Source organism: Hakea prostrata, chromosome 4 (genome assembly GCF_041222555.1).
Source record: "Hakea prostrata isolate BN-2017 chromosome 4, UWA_Hpros_2, whole genome shotgun sequence".
Taxonomy (NCBI): Eukaryota; Viridiplantae; Streptophyta; class Magnoliopsida; order Proteales; family Proteaceae; genus Hakea; species Hakea prostrata.
Genome location: NC_142603.1, coordinates 15,892,551 through 15,907,212, shown reverse-complemented (window position 1 = coordinate 15,907,212; position 14,662 = coordinate 15,892,551). Strand labels below are relative to the sequence as shown.

At 37.2% G+C, this 14,662-nt stretch overlaps 1 protein-coding gene across 1 annotated transcript in view; it reads left to right on the top strand.

Moving 5' to 3' along the window:
* Nucleotides 1-6,158: 6,158 nt before the first annotated feature.
* The window catches only part of LOC149018162 (rho GTPase-activating protein REN1-like), a 55,421-nt gene continuing 46,917 nt past the window's right edge, over nucleotides 6,159-14,662 (top strand). The window contains exons 1-5 of the mRNA XM_089152473.1: nucleotides 6,159-6,472; nucleotides 6,632-6,709; nucleotides 6,870-6,938; nucleotides 10,990-11,026; nucleotides 13,271-13,347. Of these exons, the coding sequence (XP_089008599.1) occupies nucleotides 6,680-6,709; nucleotides 6,870-6,938; nucleotides 10,990-11,026; nucleotides 13,271-13,347 (213 nt within the window). The 5' untranslated portion in view covers nucleotides 6,159-6,472; nucleotides 6,632-6,679. The remainder of the gene's footprint in view (nucleotides 6,473-6,631; nucleotides 6,710-6,869; nucleotides 6,939-10,989; nucleotides 11,027-13,270; nucleotides 13,348-14,662) is intronic.

The following is a 14,662-nucleotide window of genomic DNA, read 5'->3' as shown; positions in this document are numbered from 1 at the left end:
AATTTCAGCTTCTGCCTTTTAGTTCTTCATCAAAATTATTGCAAAAAAGACCCATTCTCTTTTCTATGAGAAGGGATTTCACAAATAACCAGCTCAATCAATCAACAACAACCTCAATTAGCTCATAAACAAAAAGTTGATGATTCGGGCAAAGACAGAATTATGTAAATTCTAAATGGTCGGTTTTATCTATTGTCATCATCCGAATCAATCACCATTACCGTTGTCATCGAATTCATTAACCAGAGTCTTCATCAACATAAATTGGCGACTGCGACGTTGTGAGAATTTGTGAGTCTATCTTCTTTTTTTTGCCCCCTTTAATTAGTGAGTCGAGGCAAGAGGGTGAGTGAAAAATAAAGTATTGATGGGATACACCAGTTGGTAGATGAACCAGGTAACAAAGTATATAAACAACCAATGCTCCAAATTTTACATGTGACACGTGGTTTTCATTATTTAATGGCCGCAGAATTTCCCCAGACTAGGGAATACTGCAGCAGATTTCTTGACTAGGGGAGTCGTGTTGTTTAGATTTGTCTAAAGTTTGGTAGATGCAACCGCCTAGAGGTCTTGATCCTTTGTACTTTGTTTCTACTGGGAGAATTTCTCCAAAATGTTTCTTTGAATGCATTTTATATATTTGGAGAAAGATGGCCGCAGAATGAGCATGGTAGAAGTTATATTCGAATTTTAAACAATCACCTTCTCGCGTGTTTCGTTTTCAAGCTTTTTGTACAAAGAAGCATGTTATGTACTTGTATTCATTGTGGTGTCCAACACGTTGATGTAGTAATGCAAGGTGACTGGGTCAATCGCAAGCGTGGAATCATAATTTATTATTAGAGCGAGGTAAACAATGAATCACATGAAAAACGAGTTAAATGTTACTATTTCACATATTAAAAGAGAAGTAGAATGGTCTCTCTAAGCAAATTTAAAAAAATATATATATAATAATAATTAAAGAGAGACTGGTTTTTATTTATCTTATCTTTTTATAATAGGTAATAATGCATTTTGTTAATGGAGCGGATTAGCCTAAATTTAATCTTATTTTAAGATTCTAAACCTAAACTCAAGCCTTATCCAACGTTATTACGAGTTAAGAATCCCAAGCTAAATCTTATCCGCTTCCGGTTTTTTCTAAGCTCAATTCACATTTGCTTGTCATGATAGGATCGGGTTAATCTTAATTTATTTTGACCCTAAGCTTTTTTTTTCTTTCTTTTTCTTGATATCCTAAGCTTGATAATACAATGGCATGCCATTTGAAAATTTTGAACCATCTAATAATCGAGATACATATTTCTAGGATTTTATATCCATTCCATTTTTAATGAGGAAATCAATGGTAGATGACTTACAGATGCATGTCATTCATCCTTAACAAAATGAATCATTCCTTATAAAAAACCGATAAAGATAAAATTTCTATATCTCTCGTGTCATTCATTTTTTTTATTAGATAATAACGAATTTTTAAAAATTATTTCTTCAAATAATTAAAGAGATAAACATTGGGTCCTCTACAAGGAGGGAGTTGCGCTAGTCCAAACTTATTCTCGTGATGGAATTTTTTTTTTTTTTTTAAATATGAGGTTTATTCGGGCTAGTTTACACGCATCTCGACTACATCCTCAAGGAAGCTTTTATATAATTAATACTGGTGGGACTTCACTGTTGGCATGCGGAGATTCGAATTATGACCTCCTATGTGGAAAGAATGGTCTTTTGCCTTATTTTATATCGAACATTTCCCTTTGATGCGTCATAGTTATAACTCTGGTTGACATAGCCCCTTATCGCGATCGAGACGATGAGTCCTGCAAGAAAGGTTAGACGCGGGCCGATTCGTATACCGGGCAACCGCCTCCGATGGCTAAGTCAGACGGTGAACAGATTAAGATCCAGTGCAAGAGCTATACAATATAATGTTTAGAATGTATTGGATTCTTATCGGAGGGGTGAGTCTTTGTTTTTATAGTGTATGCATCACCTTTTCTGGATTTGGTAAGATTACCCGACGAGGGCTGCTGTTTCTCCTGAGATTACGTCTTCTTGTCATTGGTCCCGCTCAATCATGCTTTGAGTTGACTTTTCATCTTAAGTGTTGTTGCCATATAAGTCCAACGTATGAAACACCATTCCTAAGTTGGTCGGTAACCGTCCCGACCGAGTGTCTGGTTCAATCCTGGCCCGGGTCTAAACTAGTTGGGTAGAAATCCTCCCGTATCACTAGCCCCCTATCCCGCAGGATGTGGGCATCGGGTGTAATAGCTTTCGAGAGATTCTTCGCCGAGTTCATTTAGTACTCACGTATGAAGTGATTAACATTCTAATAACAGTTTCCTCAAAGACTGCGCCTAGTCCGTGTTGCCACGTCAAATGACAGAGTCAATTGTCATTATGACGGCCTCGAGAAGACCAAGCGTCTCTTCTTTTGAGCCATTGATCTTGTTACGTTGCGACCGTTCGATCAATACCAATAACGCCTCTTCCGTTAGATAAATACCCCATTTCCTTCTTTGTTTTGATCCATTGTTTTCGTAGCTCTCAATCAAGATATGCTCCCAACTAGCTTGCCAAGCTTTCTTGATTTCTCACTAGTAAGTTCTTTTCTCCCGACTATGGCGCCAAAGAAGAGTTTGAGGGGTTTTAGGTTCCAACCCCGTGTTCCTATCCTGACTCATCGTGAGATAAAACGTCGTCAAGAAGAGGGTTACATGAGTGAGGGTGATAGTGATCAAACGATAGGGGTTAACCTACCGGGGATCGTTGAAGGATTTGCACGAGCAGTCCTCGGATGATGAGCGCACTCATGACTCAAATGAAAGTTCCCCTGATGATGATGTAAAGGTTTATTAGGAAATAATAGAAATGAACCGTGCCCTGTGTGCTAACCAAGCTGAGGAAGCCCGAGTTGATGAGGTCCCGGGTGAAGGGTCTCGAAGGAAGCTTCATAATCAGTTGTTGCATCTAACTCCGCTACTCCTTATGCCCAAAGTGTTATACGGCCGGAATCAATACATTTTGAACATTATATTGTGTAGCTCTTGCACGGGATCTTAATATGTTAATTGTCTGACTTAGGCATCGGAGGTGGTTGCCCGGCATATGAACCGGCCCGTGTCCAACGTTTATTGCATGACTCATTGTCTCGATCACGAGAAGGGGTTAGGTCGGAACCAAAGTTATAACTGTGACGCATCACCCTTCATTCTTTAGGGATTGGATAAAAGTTATTCTTTCTTTTCGATATATTGAATTCAAATATTGTGGAAGGTACTGAAAGATGATACCTACCAATTAGACCTATAAAACATATTGGGTTTGGGTTGGATCCACCACTATCCGAATCCGAATAGCAAAACCATTATCCGAATCTGGTGAAAATTTTTAGAAGGTATTCGAATCCCAATTTTTATCGGATATTCCATAATATTTAGATCCAATAAACTATTTGATTGTTGATTGTCATTTTTTATTATTTTTTGTTTCCGATCACTAATTTTCTGGTTAATGATTAATGGTATATGAATTCAATTATCAACATTTTTTAAAGAAAATTGTTTAATATTTGACTCTAACCAAATATTCGATTTTTAGTTTTCTGGTTACCAATTACTAGTTTTCAAACTCGATTATCAATCATTTTCGAAGAAATAAATGTTTAATAATTTACTATAATCGGATAAAATTTTATTCAGATATTATCCGACGTGATAAACAATTATTTGAATCCACATCCGATTATCTATCGAAGGATACAAATATTTTTCGATAAGAAAAATTATGGATTCAGACATTCTTAAACCAATATGAATGCAAATTTAGAGATAGATTTCGACTATCCATTTATATTACTAATAACTAAAATCATAACCCCACTTTATGCATATTAATTATATTACTTGTATTTCCTAAATTACAATTTAATGTATCACTTTATTGGCTGCCATAACAGTAGCGGATAATTTATCGTGTGATATGATACATAGAGTGTTTTTTTGTAGGTTTGTTTTGGGTAAGAATAATACATGTTATATTATCAAGTTAAGAGTAAAAACAAAACTGAACTTATCCGACTTGATAAATTTACTGAAGCGACACAACCCATCACGTTGTCTAATGTGGTATGTAATATGATACATTGGGTATTTTAGGAATCGAGAAGTCTGAATCAATTTACACTTCTACATGCTTAAGTTTTTTTCTTTTCCTATAAATGGAGTTTATATAAATAAGCATGTTACGTCCCATTTCCTCTCGTTAGTGTTTTTTTGTTTTTTTTAGACAGACTTTTCATTCAAACTAACTCAAAGACACCTGAGCTGAAACATCAAAATCCATTAGCCAGGGAGTGGATAAAGGCCAAATAGTCAGTCCGGACAATGACTTGGCCTCTCGTTAATGTCACCCCTTTAGGATCTTGGACAACATGTATGGGAGAAGGTTTGATGATATATTGGCTGAATCGAATAGCAAGGATCTGATGGAGCTGATTCTTAACCAATCGGATGTATTGGAATTTTTGGAGTAATTTTTGACATTCGACATCTTATGTTTGTTCTTAACATGCTCTATTAAGCACATTTGTAGGAAACATAATTCAATTGTGGATTCCCTAATTAGGAGGGCTCTGTCTAGTGCATGTGAGATCTGCTCTAGCTCATATCCACTCCTTGAATCTTGAAACTCTGTAATTAAGATCTTATGGCTTTTCATGCCTCATTTTAATCCATATTTTTTACCCAAAAAAAATAAAAATAAAATTTAGGTTGGGGCAAATGTTATTTTCTCTTAGACAATGTACAAAAACACACTTGAAAATAGAACCTTTCAACTCTCTTATCTATGCAATCTGCAACCCCATATATGTCCTAAAAAACTCAATATGCAAGAGCCCAGCTCACACACCCTCAGTGGTGGGAGTTCGGATCATCTCCTCCCACGGGGAGCACTCTCCTCGACAACGGTTGACCATGAACTATAGGGGCCCCCACAAGATTAGAGTATAAACATAATCCTCAATAATTTTCCAAATGTTACAATTGAACCCTTATTTTTTAAGAAGAAAAATAATTAAATTCAATTAAAAATTAACTTATAATCGCTAAAATCTCTTCATATTTATTCTCTCTTTCCATTCTTATTCATTTTATCATATCTCTTATTTCTTCACGTATGGTTTAGAGAAAAAAGAAATCTTGAAAAAACTAAAGATAAGGAGTTTATTTCTAAATCTTATCCACAATCACGTATTCCCTTATTCGTTTTCCATTCTTATTTTTCCTCTTTCTTGATTTTTTTTTTTATTTTTTTTTTGGTAGAATTTTATTTTCCTTTTTATTCTCCCTCTTTCTTGATTTTTTTTAATTTTCCTTTTTATTTGATTTTATATGGTATCTCTTTCTCGATTATTTTTTGTCATTTTCATATTGTAAATTGAATATTTATAATTTTAAAGTAATAAACTACTATGATTCCTTTGGTTTGCATCTAGCTTTATATTGTTGAAATCATATTTTTTTCCTTTTAATGTTGATTTTGTAATTTTTTTATGAAAATAATTAATTTAAACTAAAAAACATTTTATAAGATATTTATTTGTTAGCAGCTATTATTATGCTTTAATTTACTATTTTTTTTGTAAATAATTTATTTATATTTTTGTAAGGGTAAAAATATAATTATTAATAATTATCTATATATTTAATTTGTGTGGGTTCATGTCTAAATAGAATAATATAATTCAAATGTGGGAGCTTTAGTAAGTTCACATAAGCCAATATAATGTGTGGTGAAAAAACATAAGTGCTCCCCAATAGGGAGATGATTCAGACTCATTATCCTGCCTCTCCTAATATTGAATCCTAACTCTACCCTTGCACCCTCAAACCCTTTTTATATAAAAATTAATTAACCTTAATTAAAAGGAAAAGAGCGCTACCATAGACGTGCAAATGATTGGTGATTAATTAACTAGTCATTCGATTGATATTGGTTAAAATTAATATTATCCATAGGTTTGATAAACTAAAGGATATTATGTTATTATGTTATTTTCATAAAAAAAAAAAGAGATTTTATTATTAACAAATTAATAGGACGTGGGAGGCATGGTCAGCCTGGCCATTACGCGCGTGCTGGTCAGAATAAACCTGGGACCCACATAGATTGCCGTCCCTCGTATGATGGTGAACAGACTCAGTAGGTCTCCGTCGATTGGATTTCTGACCGATATGACCGAAATTTTAGCCGGATTTAGAAGGAAAATGCCATCAAAGTTTTCCCTCCAAATACGCACACATATATAAAGTTAAAGGGCAAGTGCTTCCGCAATCTCCGGGCGTGTTCGAAATCAGACGATTGACCAACGGATTTCCATTGGAAATTCAGGGAACGCAAGGGGGAGACAGAAAGGTCGCACCTTGTGCTATCTCTCGCTCACTTTTCCCCTTGTGTCAAGGTATGCAACTCTTAATCTGCATTTGCTTTTTCCTGAATTGTTGATCTGCATGAATCTTGATTGGTTAATTTCAGGGGAAATGATCGTATCTGAGTGGAAAACGTTCATGTTCTAATTGCTTTTATTTGTCATTGTTGTTCTTTGATATTGGCAATGCAGGATTTTGAGTTATGTTGTGGTTGTTGATTCTTGCTCAGTGATAGTCTAATGGTTACCCGAAACGCAGACTCTTCTCAGGTGAGAATGCGTAGGTTCAGGAATATTGGATCATGATTTGCAGAATGATTTTCTTTTGTCATTTTTCCTCCCTCCGTGAAATTGTGGCTCGATGTAGGTCGTTTTGTTAATATATAAGAAAGGAAAATAACAATGTAACTTTTTTTTTGTTTCTCTAAAGGGAGATGGTGATTCAGCTGGTCCTCCCACTGCCCCACCGGATCATTTGCGAAATCGTGCTGGCAATACGGTAATTGATCATTTATCAATTTTGTCTCTTGTTTGCCATTGGATTCACATTTTACATCTAGGGTCGTCTACTGATATTTATTTTGTCCTTCCTGAGGCGCTCTCCCCCTAAAAATAACAGAAGTTATCTTGCTAATAGTTGAATACTGAATTATAATACTTCATCAAGTCTCCCTTTTCTACCAAATTTCAATCTTTTGTGCTGCTTCTTATCAGTTTCTGATGAAGTAATACTTATAATGTGTTAGAAATGATGAGTAAATTCACACCCATCATGATAGGAAAGGATTTGTAGTTGGAAAATCCAATTAATGGCTGAAGTTTGAACCTCTTGGTCAAAACTCAGACCCAATGGAAACCTTCTGAATTTATGAAAGCAGTAACTGTTGGTTGGTAAAAACATGGTTTCAAATCTTAGCTTCAATGCCTTTTTACTGGCTGAAACCAATATGTCCCAAGTTTAGAGTGAAACCTAGTATCTTTTTGGGCCAAAATTGAAATGTCATGGGCTGGATGAATTTAGTGGAAACTACAGAAACTGGTTGAAAGTTGGTATTTTTGGGACTGGTTGAAATTCGGCTTTTAGACATGGGGTGGATAAAGTGGAGAGGCGTGTTTGGGGTTTTATGTGATCGACATGTTCCCTTAAAGCTCAAACGGAAGTTCTGTAGGACTACCGTACGACCAACTGTGATGTATGGTGCAAACTATTGAGCTGCTGAGAAGTATCATATAGATAAACTCAGTGTAGCAAAAACAAGGATGCTAAGATGGATGATGACGAAACTAGAAAGGATAAGGTAGGGAATGATAATATTAGAGCTGGTCTAGAAGTACCTCCCATAAATAATAACCTATGAGAAATCGATTGAGGTGGCATGACATGACCAAGTTCAATGGAGGCCTTTTAATGTAACCAACTAAAAACTAACTTTAAGCCCTCTTTTGACTCTTTTGGGGATGTCTGGGGCTGGTTACATCGGCTCTTCTTGTCTTGAATTTGTACATCCCTGATGAAGGGCTGATGTAGGCTGGTTCAGTCTTCTTGATCCTTGCTTGCCCTTGCTCAATGAATTTGAAGTTTTTGTCAGGTTCTAGTACTTTTTTTACGGGAGTCATCGTGAGTTGCTGCTTTGGGTTGGGGCTCCTTTGACTGGTGCGGAGTGCTCGCTTCTTAGGAGTGTAATTTTCTTGCCCCTATGCCTGAAGGTGCAAGTGTTCTCTTTGCTGGAGATAGCAACATCATTGTCATAGAGCCAAGGTTTGCCGAAGATGATGGTCGACAGTTTTATGGGAACAACGTTGCGTCAAACTTCTTCAGAATATGAGTAAAGACTTACTGGTACTAGACATTCTGGTGTGAACCTTCACCTTTGCACTGTTCAGGAGGGCTACCTTGTATCGTTGTGGGTGCTTCTCAGTCTTCAGCCTTGCCTTCTTGACAAACTTTTCTGAAACTGCATTAATGCTGTTGTCATTGTCAACAATTGTCTGGGCTATAAGCCCTACCTTGACCTTGATTAAAATATGCTATTTCTCTTCCATTCCTCTGGTTCAGTGTCTGACACTAAGTTCTTGGCCACCACATTGAGGTGGTTAGGCCTTGCCATCTTTCTGAGCAAGGTGTATTTGACTTGTCTTCCAGTGGGGCATATACTACCTCTTCTTCCTGTTCCTATTGGTTGGAGTCAAACACTGTGACTCCTCTCTTTTGTGGACAGTCCTTGGCTTTGTGACCCGTCTCATGGCAGTAGTAACATCCCCCAGGGTTGATGGTGGTGGGGAAGCTTCTCTTGACATCCATCCGAAGTGGTGGAGCATTGGGGTTGGTGGATGATGGACGAATCATAGTGAGGGTTGGGTCTCTTTTGGCATCTTGGTTGGGTAGCTTCTTTTGGGGCAGTAGGGCTTTGGCCCGGGCTTTGTCAAATAAGTCCCCAGGTCAGTAATATCAATAACTCCTAGGGCTAGCTGGATCTCTGGTTTTAGTCCCAACTTAAATCTAGTCAGGGACTGAAGTGGGATTTCCCTTGTGCCGGTCCTGGAAACCAAGGGTGTCAAACTGCTGAATGTATTCTGAAACTATTAAGTTACCTTGTTTTAGGGTATGGAACTGGTCTTGGAGTTTGGCCTTGTAACGTCTTGGGAGATACTTGTCTGTCAATTCTCTTCTCTTGATCTTATCTGATTCCAAGTAAGCGGTTCTATGTCTTCTAGGTGGAGCTCTCTAGCTCTGGTGAATCACCACTCTCTTGCTGTGCCAATTAGTTTGGTCTTAGCCAGCTGCATTTTCCTTTCTTCTCATAGGTCATACCATTCGAAGAAATCGCCGAGGGCTGCTCTCCAGTCATAGAGTACCTGTGGGTCAAGGCACCCGTTGAATTCTTAAAGTTCTAGCTTTACTCTGTGATGATCTGCTCCCCTTCTTGGGTCTTGGCCACAATTGAAGTAGGCCTTCATATAATTTTCAAAGGATTGCTAGGTCATTGGTTGCCTCCTTGGTTGACCCTCATCTGTATCATACCTCTCATACTCTTGATTTTCATGGCGGGACTTTCTGGTATAGCCGTTTCTATCTCTAGATTGCCAGGGATGATAGTGCTCTGGTTCCTCTTCTTTGTATCTTCTGGTTCCACTAGCTCCTTCACCATGAGGGATATAGACTTGGGAATTAAGTCTAGGTGGTAGAGTCTGTACTCGATCAGTTGCCTTGGATTGTTCAAGGGTGGTAACTCTATTGTTCAACTGGGGAATTAAGTCTAGGTGGTGGAGTCTGTACTTGATCTGTTGCCTTGGATTGTTCAAGGGTGGTAACTCTGTTTTTCATCTCTGTGAACTGTATAAGAAGGTCTTTTTGGGCCTTCAGAAGTTGTACCATCAGGTCTTGCTGGGCCTTCAGAAGTTGTTCCATCTGTTGACCCAATTCTGGATTATCCATGGTGATCAAAAGCTCTAGGAGTTGCTGGAACCAGCAGCTCTGATACTACTAATATAAACAACTTAAAACCAACTTTAAGATAAGGTTCCTTAAAATAAGGAATCCTATCCTAATCAACTAACCACTCAACAGCTAACAAACAAACACTGAATTACTTACCAACTTGGACTCCAAAAATAATGAAAAAAAGAAAGAAAAGAACTAAATTCCATTTAAAACTGGACTTAGCCCCTACTAAATATGACTCGAACTAGGGGTGGAAAATGACCAATTTGCCCCTGGTCTGCTTCGGCACCCCTGGTTTGGCTCCTACTTTGGCATGGGCTGGGGCCCTCTTTTGACACTTTTGGGGATGTTTGGGGCTGGTTACATCATCTTTAAATGTCCGAATGTGGAGAAGTTATTTAATTCGGATTGAAGGAATTAGAAGAAACAGGGCAGACTTAAGATAACCTTAGAAGAAGTGGTGAGAAAGAATATGCATAGCTTAAGCCTTGTATCTAGTATGGCCTCAAATGGAGCTGATTGGAAGGCAATGATCCATGTAGCCAACTGCATTTAGTTGGAACAAGGCTTGTTGTTGAAATTGAGATTTTTGAAAGGTTGAAACTATCAAAATTTACTAAATATGGTCAAAACTTGGTATTATCCAGTGTTGATCTTGAGGGTTGTCTCAAAGTGTCAATTTTAAGATATCTCAATCAATTTTCAACTTAAATTTAGTTCCATCTGTAAAACTCCTTGGTGACAAAGTGATCCATTGGTGAAGAGACCGGGGTTCTGGTTCAAGTGATGTTTCGATGTTATCTTCAAGTCAGTTTTCAAAAAGGAGCTTCTGCCTTTTCATTCTTGTGTTCCCAAGCACTGGCCTTAGTTTGCTAATTGGTTAGTTGGTTAGTCAATGGGGGAATCTAATTCATTATTAAAGTTTTGATGTGTAAATCAATTCTGCAGCAGCATATAAAATTTTGCACTAGTTTTTTCTGTATGCTTGATCTTATCTTGAGATCAGACTTCGGCAATATTTTAGATGCTCTTTTCCCCCTCGTTTTCGTGTTTTTCATTTATTAAAATGCTTAATGCTCTTCTGTCTTAACCCTTGTATTCCTTGCAGGTTTTTAAGAGTGGACCACTTCTTATCTCATCCAAAGGTGTGTTGGGTTTTCTATTACTTGAAAATGTTTTTTTTCGATAACTTGGTCTTTTGATAAGTTAAACAAAATAAGGTAATGTCCATAATTAGCATGTGATCCAAGCAATTCAGAACTATTTATAGAGATATGTTGACTTCTATTTTATGTCTATACTTTTCCCCTGAAGTAAAACCACTGTATTCACAAGAAGATGGATCACAATTAATCTATTAATTAATTGTGTAAGGTTTCTTCTGTTTTAAAAAATCAGGGTAAGCCAAGAAGGTGCAAAGTGAAAGTGGTCCAGTTTACTCAGTATGCGTTTTATAACGTTTCTATGCTAGGAGCCCAGTTTTTCACAAAGAATGTTTTTTGGTTCTTCTATGCTCAAAAAATATTTTGTACACATTCCAAAAATATTTCTTAAACATTTTCTGAACAAAAATACGATTAATAAACACATTCTAGGAAATATGTTCTTGGTGAAGTTTAAACTTTTAAGAAGTATTGACAATTACAAAAACAACATTATCAACATTCTAAGAGCGTCATCAGTAATCCGGCAGTTCCCATAAACATCAACCAATGAACTACCCAAAATCACATTCCAGCAAAGGCCATATTTTATAATAAGCCCATGCACTTACCTGGAAAGAATCACAGCATAGGACTCAAGAACACTAGCAAAGTTGATCTCGTTAGGAGCAATTCCTGTCTTAGTCATGCAGGAGAACATTTTAGACGCTTTCTCAGCAAAGCCACATTGTGAACAAGCAGTTATTATTGCTTTCCACGACCCACCATCTCTCTGAGGCATTTCTTTGAACAATTCTTTTGCATCCTTTGGACAACCACATTTTCCACAATGAGAACGGCTTTGTTTGTCCATTGCGGTTCCTTAAAGGCCCCCATTTTTGCCAGAAAAGCATTTTGAACAGTCGATCGGTGTATCAGTTCCATCACATTGCAGAGCCAATTAGAACTTCAAGAGCTCATCACCATTTTATGGGAGCTTCGTAGTGCAGGGATTCAGAGACACTGAAGCAGAGCCAAATGTAGAAACTAAAACTGGTGGGAACTGGGAAGTTTGAAGCTGCTCAGTTCTTGTGAAAGAGATGGAATCTTCACCCTTCACACATTTTGGGTGTTTTCTTATCCTATTCTTTAATTTCGTGGTTTACATGATCATCATTGGCATTCATCATGCAGGGTGACGAAAGGATGGTTTGATTGAGAATTTCTCAAGGAGAACGTCATCCACAATTGTAGTCCATTGTGTCTCTCTCTAAAAAGGAATTCCATATGATGAAATCACTCATTTTTTCGAGAAACACCACCAATAGTTCACTCTTCTCTTCTTCGCCCCCTTGCTTTCCTTCAATGGAGAAGAAATACCATCGGAGCCCTAAAGTCCTAAAGTTTATCTCTTCCTTCAGTGTAGAAATTCCTTCCACAAAAATCTGGAGGGATGCCATTCAGAGAGATAATGGAGTCCCTTGTCTAGTGTGAGCAGCCTGGGGCTGTGTTGGGGGCTTTTTTTATCAGGCACACTTTGGTTAAAACTGTTTTCTGAAACAGAAAAAGAAGTTTGAAGTGTTCTGCAAAACCTTCTTTTGAGTGAGATTTACATCTGATCTGTTTTTGGGGCATAGAAAAGCAAACAAATATCATACACAATTCAGCTTTTTTTTGTTCTCAAAGCACATGAAAACATGAAAAACGTTTTCTGAGAGAGCTATCAAATGCCTACTCAGCCTTTTGATTTGTATTCTAGTCTTCTAGGGATAGGTTGAATTCTCTTAGGTTCACAAATAGAGAGAATCCAAACAAGGAATTTGTAGCTCTGTACCAGCTACCAGTCTTACCGTCTGTCTTGTAGTTGTGTTGCCCTTTGAACTTATCTTGCCTGTGTAATTGTTCTCCGATGCTAGATTAAATTGACCCGCCTTCCAAGTTGATCTAACTGACTCATGATGTGATAACAAAAATCACTAATTCTTCATCCAAAAAAATAAAAATAAAATTATGGAGCCTAATTATGAGAGGTACTAATTTGGAAATTTGGCTGGAGATTGAGGATGTTTGAGGTGGTATATAGTCTTTGCACTCGTCTAGGATGCAATGTTGTTATGTTGGTCTTTAATTTTTATATTTTCTCTTTTGTGTTAAAAAAAATTTTTACAGATTCTGAACCAATATTTTTTTCTGCCACTTATGTATTTGGCTTATCTGTAATTAATATCCTGCAACTGCCATATGTAGGGATAGGATGGACATCATGGAAGAAAAGATGGTTTATCTTAACTCGTACTTCATTGGTCTTCTTCAGAAGTGATCCAGTAAGTAATTGTGTCTCATTAGTTGTAAATTTTCTTTTGATCTTTTTTGTAGTAGACATTGGAAAAATTCCATGAGATTGTCTTGAGAATTGTCTCTTGGGTACTTCATAGTTCAATGATATGTGCATGCTCCGCTTGGTCTAGGCACTCAGGCTCTGAAAGGTCAAGCTTTTTTTTACCTTGACAGTTGCACATTGTCCACCATGGAATTGATTTAACTTAGTTTCTGTGTTCCAAATTAATGGAAAATGTTTAAAATCAACCGTGAACCTCTTAGGTAACTGAAATACTTTTGCTTTGTCGGAATAAGGTCATGAGAACTGTTGAGTGGTGACCTGAGGAATTCATTTCTGTTTCTAGGTTGATGATTGGTCTAGGCTTAACATTCATAATGGCATCCTGTCAACTCTTAGCGCATTTTGAGTTGGGAATGTCAAAATGACACCTATATGGGTGTATATGGAACTCAATGCATCCTGATTGACCCTTGTTCTATTTCCCTAGTTCTCAGGGGTCAAGGCTGTAAAAGGGTTTTCAAAGCTGTTGAGATACTAAAGCTAGGGGTATTTTAGAGTTTTACTTATGTTTAGTGTTAAGTAGATAGGATAGTCAATTAAATCTACCTTTATTGTTTCTTTGTAAGTGTGTCAGCTACACTAAGGGAGTCTTGTCCTTTCAGTGTCCAATTCCTTAAGTTATAATTCACACCTGCAATCTGATTTTTCCAGGAGTGCAGGCCAAGTTTCTCTAATTTGGTTCTCTCTTCCTTCTCTTCTTCCACCTTCTGCTTCTCTATAAATCTGGTTACAAGATTCTGTTTTCTATCTTGGTATTAGAGCTATTGTGACGAGAGTGATGGTTTCTCCTCTTATTCTTCTGCACGATCTCTAGGGTTTGTCTTTTTTGAGTTTTTTTTTGCAATAATGACTTTAAGATGTTTAGGCTTTTGTTGTGATTGTGATTGGGTGCTATGTAACTAACTCAAGACCTCTCATGTGATGCTGAGTCTGGTTTGATAATCTCCTGAATACCTCATTGCAGTTTCTTTGTTTTGCTCAATGCCTCAATGTACTGTTGGGTTGCTTCTCCTATGCTGCTGGTATTTAGCATTTCCTGCAGTACCAGTGGTGTTTATTGAAGGTTTTATTTTATTTTTATTTTTCCTACTTGAAGAGCTGCTGGTATTGAGGCCGGGTTCCACATGGTGTAGTTTGTCTGAATTCCTAGATTATTGAATACTTCCCATATTACTGCTGAATTTTTTTTTTATTATTAAAATTCTCATGGCTGATTCCAAAGCTGCTGTGGACAATGT